Source organism: Henckelia pumila, chromosome 4, assembly GCF_033568475.1.
Source record: "Henckelia pumila isolate YLH828 chromosome 4, ASM3356847v2, whole genome shotgun sequence".
In the NCBI taxonomy this organism is placed as follows: domain Eukaryota; kingdom Viridiplantae; phylum Streptophyta; class Magnoliopsida; order Lamiales; family Gesneriaceae; genus Henckelia; species Henckelia pumila.
This window is the reverse complement of record NC_133123.1, coordinates 155,388,372-155,396,667: the sequence shown is the minus strand read 5'-3', so window position 1 is coordinate 155,396,667 and position 8,296 is coordinate 155,388,372. Positions and strand designations below refer to the sequence as shown.

The 8,296-nt window shown below is 37.4% G+C and overlaps 1 protein-coding gene across 1 annotated transcript; it reads left to right on the top strand.

Annotated features, from left to right (window-relative positions):
• The first annotated feature begins 5,113 nt into the window (after positions 1-5,113).
• LOC140866058 (cytochrome P450 78A5-like) lies at positions 5,114-7,573 on the top strand. Its single transcript, XM_073270926.1, has 2 exons — positions 5,114-6,224; positions 6,774-7,573. Exons 1-2 carry the CDS (start codon positions 5,208-5,210, stop codon positions 7,380-7,382), a joined length of 1,626 nt encoding a protein of 541 aa, XP_073127027.1. The 5' UTR covers positions 5,114-5,207; the 3' UTR covers positions 7,383-7,573.
• Positions 7,574-8,296: the final 723 nt, after the last annotated feature.

Below are 8,296 nucleotides of genomic sequence, written 5' to 3'. Positions count from 1 at the left end.
AATCTAGCAACGCAAACGTGGAGTTTCCTCCTACTAGAATTCTCCCGATGATTAAGGAGGTATCTGGGTCTGCCTCCTCAGCCTGCATGAAAAACACCCGCCCAATGGTGTTCTTCTTCCTTGGGCAGTTGTATGCCCCATTCCCTAGCTCCTTGCAGTGGTAGCAAACGTTGGAACCGATCAAACACTAACATGTGTGAGGCCTCTGACACTATGGGCACAAGGGAACTACTCCTGTCTTAGGGGCCCCGCCCCTCTGCTGTTGTCCCTGCTGATTCGGGCCCTTATACGGTCCAGTAAAATGCTTCTTCGTAGAAGGCTGCGAAGATGTTCAATAAGCTCCTGGCTGGAACTGCATCTTGCCTTGCTGTTACCTCTGCATCTCTCGTCTCCCTTCCTCAGAACGCAATGCTCTGATAACTGCTGCCTCGTAAGTAGTGACATCCAACATGCGAACGTCATGCTTGATGTCAGCCCGCAATCCATCCATAACTGTCTCAACTTGTCTGGTACACTCAGCAATAAGAGGCACGAAGCGACACCCTCTCTCGAACTGGGTAATGTAATCCACCACATGTTTTTTTTACGTAAATCGACATGCATAACTAAGTACTTAAAAATTTTCTGCTAACATAAATGCTTAAGTCTTAAACATGATACTACTAGATCATACTAAAAGCAATTAAAACTTACAGACCGGTAGCGTGGATTTCTGAGCTCGCATAGCAGTGATGACCCCACCAAGAACGCGTCTCTGATACCAATTGAAACATCTAATACTAATAAATGCGGAATTTTTTTTTATTATTAAAATACTAATTAAAATAGATGTACATACATGCCCATACATATATGCACAAAAATAACACAGATTTAAAAATAGCTCAAATAAAATGCAACATTTAATAAATTAAATGTCTGAGTCATGCATTAAATAAAAATGTTGTTCTAAACAATTAAATAAAAGTTTGCATGCACTGAAAATATTTCAATAAAAATATGTACTAGTACCAACCACTGAAAATGAATAAAAAGAACGACATGTTTAATATTCCATAAAAACATAATCATAAAGACTCAGACGACGGCCGCGGGGGATCACTGCATGTCCACTCATATGTCCTCGCCTCCGGTGGGTACTATGTCCTCTACGTACTCACCTGCACCATATCAGTGTAGTGAGCCTAGAGGCCCAACATGCTAACATAACAAAGGTTTAAAATAATTTAAATCACTTTAATACTAATACATAACATATACATGAATGAGCATGCTTAAAATATCATGAACATAACATAAACTTAAATTAAACTTGAATATCATAATAATACATAAACATTGTTGAGCAAAGTATTTTCTAACATCGCATGGTTGTATCCATAATGTAACCTTAAATCATACATTAAATACTGATCAGCGTGGAAACCAACGTACGTGGCGGTGATGAATCACCTCTTAAATTGGCAGTAAACTGCCCTTCAATAGTTCACATATGGGGACGAGTCCCCCTTAAATTGTCACACTACTTCAACTTCCAACATAAAATTATTTTCTTTTGCTCAACCTTAAACATTAAATCATACATAAAAATTATTTCATGAATGCATGTACTTAATTAAAATGTGTGTCCTTCATATATATTTAATTTAATTTTTATACTAACATATAAATACTAAAATAACATTCATGCATAAAATAATTAAATATATATTTAGGACACATGCAATTTCTCATGAATTGTACTGAACTGCTGGTCCTAACACTCAAGCCCATTAACACTGAGACTGACCCATTAACATACTTAAGCCCAACAATACATTACTAAGCCCAATTAATTAATTAAAGCCCATTAAAACACTCCTGGCCTAATAACAACTTATTTTGGCCCAATGTGCCCTAAAGCCCAAAGACTGGCCCAATAACTTCTATGGGCCCCCAAGGCCCATAAAAATTAGTGGACTCACTTAATTAATTTAATTAAGCCCAATAATAATTAAATTTAACCCAAATAATTAAATGGAACCCAAATCATTTTATTTCCAATTAATTGGCCCAAAAACCAATTAAATCATAAAATACTTTAAAATTAAAAAGACCCGAGTCCGGCCCACCTAACCCAGACCCGGACCAACTTAACCCAACCCACTACCCTACTGACCTGACCCGGACCACTCAGACCCGGCCCAGACCACGAACCCAGCCCAACCCGTGACCCCATTTCCCTTTGTGCTGCGGCCATGAGCAGCCCTGAGCGGCTTTATAAAAACTAACCGTGCCGCCTGCTCCGGCCACCTTTGGCCATGAAACTACCGCCCATACTTAGACAACATCAAGACGGTTCTAACCCCACAAATGTTACCTCAAACGGATCTCTGTAGAGGGAGAACGAACCAAAACAATCTACCCATAGTTTCTGCTTACGCAAAGAACGCGACTAGAGGCTTCAGGCCATTCGGCCGCTCATCTCCGGCAACCACCGGCCGGAAAATTTACCTTTAAAACCTTCCCCAAGGTCTTGGGGTTCTAACCCAATTGGAATCACCCTCAAACTCGTCTTCAACAGTGCACACGAACCATTCTCCTAAAACCGCTCAAACTGCAACCTGTTGCGCATCAGAAATAGATGGCTTCGGTTCCAGCCTGTTACACCCATAAAACCTGACCAATCTCGACCCTAGGGACCCTAACACACCCATCTAGACATGCACCAGCAGTTGGTCGTACCATGTTGGAAGAAAACGTGAGTCATGATCAAACAAATGCATAAACATGTCATGAACATCAAAACCGATCCTTAAATCTGAAAATTTGAAGAAAAATCGATGCTACACAATACACACTCTATAATATCTGATAGGTACGAAAATTTGGAAGAAAAACATGCCTTTCACCGATGTTTGAAGAGAAAAAAGGCGAAGGTGACGATTCCGGGACGACGGGACGACGAACAACCTAACTTGAAGCTTGAACAAACGAGGCTATGGAGTTTTCTGTGGAAAGCCGATGAAAAGATTGAAGATTGGGGTGGGAGAAGAAGGGTTGTCGGCTGATGGGGTTTTGGGAATAGATTAGGGAGTGATTTAGGTTTAAAATATTGGTAGATAATTGAATAATAATAGATATTACTCAATATAAAGATATTATACCTTAACAAAATATTTTAAACTTTTAAATAAAAATAGCAATCTGATAAAATATCTCAAATCTCGAAATATTAATATAGGATAATTTTAAAATTTAATAAAAGTCAATAAAGAGACTAATTTTGACTAAAAATCAACCCTTAATTAAATATATAAATAAATACTAAAATTTTCTTGAAAAAATATCTTAAAATATTATTTTAAGGCTCATAGAACTCATAAAATATTTTTGGCTAAATATTTTGGTATCTCGTCCGTCCACGGTCCCGTCTCCGCGATCAAAACAATTAAATTTCCATAAATCATGAAAATCACTAATTATGGGTTAAATGCTTAAAATAACTTAAAACATGCACAAATAATTTTACATAATTATTTAACCCATAATCTAAAATTCTAAATAAATAAAATCCCTAATTATGCATGCGAATTTACGTATTAAAAATTCCGGGTGTTACAATTTATCATTAAAAAAAACTGCGAACCGACCGCAACCGCTTAAAACCGCAAAAATGATTTTACATATAAAACCGCAAATAAAAAAATAAAATATAACCGAACCGCAATCGGCAATTCGGTTTGAATTTCTTACGAAAAACCGACAAACCACACCGTGATCCACCCCTAGTTGTTTGCATTATGCATATAGATTTAGAAATTTTGTTTATTTTCGTTTTTTTTGGTTTTATATGTTTTTTTTTTGAAATTTGGTTTTTTATGTTGTCAAATTTCATATTTACTCGGTAATCTTTTGTTTTTTTTTTTTTGACAATTTTAGTTCTTCGTGACTTGGCGTCGACATAAAACCAATGTAATATTGATGTGAAACTGACATATATAATGATATATCAGCACTCCCAATAAAAAAATATTAAAATTATCAAAAATAATAAATTAAATAACTAAAATTGGAATTTGATAACATAAAAGACCAATTATATTGCAAGATGACAAACTCACTGGAGTAAAAATGCAGTTTACTCATAAATTTAGGATAAGTTTTTGGTGAGACGATTTCACATATGTTCATGAGACCTGTCAACCCGATCATATTTAAACTGAAGAATAGTATTTTTTTTCATAAATTTAATCAAATAAGAAGACGTGTTCACAAAATTAGCTATTGAAACGATCACATTTAGAAACACTTTTTTTGATCCAATAATTTGTCATTTTTTTGTTTTTGTCCATTAACTTTCAAGTTTGGTCTTGGTACACTAACTTTTAATTTTCAGTGATTTTGGTCCAATTGCTAAGTTACGTGGCAGCTAGACACGTCCTCATTTTTCGGTTCCACGTCATCATTTTCTGATGTCATGTCAGCATTTTCCGATGTCACGTCAGCAGTTGGACCAAAATACCCGAAAACTAAAAATTAGTGTACTAAAACCAAATATTTAAAAAATTAATAAATCAAAACCAAAAAATAGACAAAGTAATGGACCAAATAAAATATTTTCTCATATTATATTTCCATAAGTTAATAGAAATGGATAGGGAAAGTCAGCTAGCCGTTTTTTTTTTCTAACTAAAAAGTTTCTAATGAAACATGAAACAACTCGGTTACTTTCCGTAACTTACCATACTACGATGTCCCACAACATAAACATGGTTAAAAAAAATAAATTTATCCGTAACAAAAAATTGTATATTTTACATTAATATAATAAGGGTAATGCTACATATACATTGATGGTTACACGTTGGGTTACACATTGCACTTGAAATTACATGATTATCCCTTCACTTTATTTGAAAAAAATCTTGCAAAAATGCATTTAAAATAATCATATAATTTTAAATATAATGTGTAACCCAACATATAACCATCAATATATATACAGCATTACCACCAATATAATAACATGAAATATTATTATAATCAAATTTTGGGTTTCATTTCACCCTTTGTCTATTTAACCGTTGTGTCACACTCTTTCGTCTCATTACTCCCACTCTCTCCCCTCGCTTCTTCTCCTCTCTCGAACAAGCGAAAAACCTCGTCTTAATTATTACCAAGAAAATATATAACTACAAAAACAAAACCTCTCCCACGATTCAAAAATGTCTTCGGACCACGGTTTCCTCTTCGTCCCGTCCGCCGCCGGCTACTCTTCAACGATGCATAACGTCGAGATTTTCATCTGTTTGCTTCTGTTTTGCGCGGTATTCGCCTTCTGGTTGACACCAGGCGGGCTTGCATGGGCCCTTCTGAAGACCCAAACGCGGCCGAGGACGGATCTCCCCGGCCCGTCGGGCCTCCCTCTTATCGGTTCCGCGCCGGTTTTGACGAACTCGTTAGCGCACAGGCTCCTGCGCAAGCTGTCTCAGAGCTTACAAGCTTCGTATCTGATGTGCTTCTCCGTTGGATTCACGCGTTACATCATTTCGAGCTGCCCCGAGTCCGCGAAAGAGATTTTGAACAGCTCGGCTTTTGCGGACCGGCCGGTCAAGGAATCGGCCTACGAGCTTCTGTTTCACAAGGCCATGGGGTTCGCCCCGTATGGAGAGTACTGGAGGAACCTGAGGAGAATCTCCGGCACTCATTTGTTCTGCCCCAGGAGGATATCGCGGTTCGGGGAGTTCCGGGAGAGGATCGGGCTCCGGATGGTGGAGGAAATGGAGGTGCAGATGGAGAGAAATGGAGTGGTTCGAGTGAAAAATGTGCTGCACTCCGGTTCATTGAACAATGTGATGATGAGTGTGTTCGGTAAGATGTATGATTTCGAGGGCGGAGACGGAGACGGAGACGACGACGGGGCGGCGGCGGAGCTGAAACGATTGGTGAAAGAAGGGTATGAGCTGCTTGGCATATTCAACTGGAGTGATCATTTCCCATTTCTTGGGTGGCTGGACTTGCAAGGAGTCAGAAGGAGAAGCCAAGAATTGGTGTGTAGGGTAAATGTTTTTGTTGGGGATATCATAAAAGAACATAGGCTAAAAAGGGGTGGTAAAAATGGAGGAGGAATATCATCATCACAGGTTTCAGAAGAAAAATCCCATGATGATTTTGTTGATGTTTTGCTTGATCTAGAGAAAGAGAACAAACTCACTGATTCAGAAATGATTGCTGTTCTTTGGGTAATTAATTAAATTCCATCTAATTCTTGATTTATGTATAACATATGTTTTTGAAGTCATTTTCAACATTAGAACATGTTCATGTTGCATGAAGTACCTATAGCATTAAATTTCTGGTGATCTTTTGTTTGTATTTGAGCATTAGTGCCACAGGCTTTAATTTTGCATGATGGACATCATTTTCACCTTTCTGTAAATTTGTATTGGCCTGATTTGTTTTCTGTGTTAGATGCTACAAAACATATATGCTCATCTACAGGATATTATATTTTAGTCCTTTTCTGGTATATTTTCAGGCATCTTCTTAGATAGAACTATATATAATATAAATCATTTTCATTACAAATAACATGTAACTTTTACTGCATGCCCTGTCCTAAGGTAATGTTGGTGGTAAGAATCTGAATAATTTCAGGCCCCTTGTTGATGATGGCAACATTGATATATTTATATATTCTCCAATAAATTAAATATCTCTTCCTTTTAATGAATATTGAATCCATCTTTATCTGGAACTAATTCTTTTTTGTTGTGTTTGGTTTCTCTCAGGAAATGATCTTCAGAGGGACAGATACAGTTGCAATTCTTCTAGAATGGATTCTTGCAAGAATGATTCTTCATCCAGAGATCCAAGCTAAGGCTCAGCGCGAAATCGACGCGGTGATCGGAACCAACAAGGCGGTGATCACCGATTCTGATGTCCCAAATCTCCCTTACACCCAAGCCATTGTTAAGGAGACATTGCGGATGCACCCGCCAGGCCCGTTGCTGTCGTGGGCCCGTCTCGCCATCCACGACGCTTACGTGGGCCCGCATTTCATCCCGGCGGGCACGACCGCGATGGTGAACATGTGGGCCATCACCCACGACGGGGAGACATGGCCCGAGCCCGATGAATTCCGGCCCGAGAGGTTCCTTGAAGAGGATGTCTCGGTCATGGGATGCGACCTTAGGTTGGCGCCTTTTGGCGCGGGGAGAAGGGTGTGCCCCGGTAAAACGTTAGGGCTCGCCACGGTTCACCTCTGGCTGGCTCATTTGCTGCATAAGTTCAGGTGGACGCATTCGGATACACACGGCGTCGACTTGTCGGAGTGCTTGAAAATGTCGATGGAAATGAAGAGGCCATTGATTTGCAAAGTTTTTCCTAGGATTTCTTGAAAAAAAAAAAGAAAATAAAAAAAAAAGAGTGGTGTTGCATGTGTCCAAAGTGTGTTTGGTGTTTAGTTTGGTCTAAAAATCCCATGATTTAGATAAATGGGGATCAGATTATAAATTAATTTTGTTCATAAGCACTGAAATGTTTAGCTTAAAAATTGAAATTATATATAGATTACGAAAATTAAGATTGAGGATGTTGGTGTAAATTGTAATTAAGCTTGAAAACCACAACCTATGCTTTGGTGATTTGTTGTATTTGGCTTTGTAGGAAAGTATGTTGCATACTTGCACTGTGTACATGTCTTTTGTTGAAAAATCCAAAGAAAAATATATGCACAAAGATTTCACTTTAAAGGAAAATTCTAAAATCAATGACGTCATGGACTCATGTAAGTTAGATGGGTGGTACGTCATCAATTTTCGATGATATCCGTACACACACACTACCAAAAATGGAACTAAATATGCAAAATAAATCAATTTATTGCATTAGAACAAGGTCTTTACTAACTAGTTATTAAAAACAAAATTGAAATTAACCTATCTAAATATGCAAAATAAATCAATTTATTGCATTAGAACAAGGTCTTTACTAACTAGTTATTAAAAACAAAATTGAAATTAACCTATCGCGAGATGATTAATTTTTTTTAAAAAAATTCCCGCTTACATGGATATCGAGTTAATTTAGTGTTGGTATATAACAATTGTGTAAATAGTATAATTAAGGGTAACATATCGTATCATACTGAAAAGTATACGTATATCGTACCAAAAATTACGATATAAATTTTTTTTATACTGATACCGTATATCGAATATTTCGATATACTGAAAATTGGCATACCGAAAATTTCGGTACATATAACTAGCATACTAATTATACCAAAATTTTACGGTATACCGAGATTTCA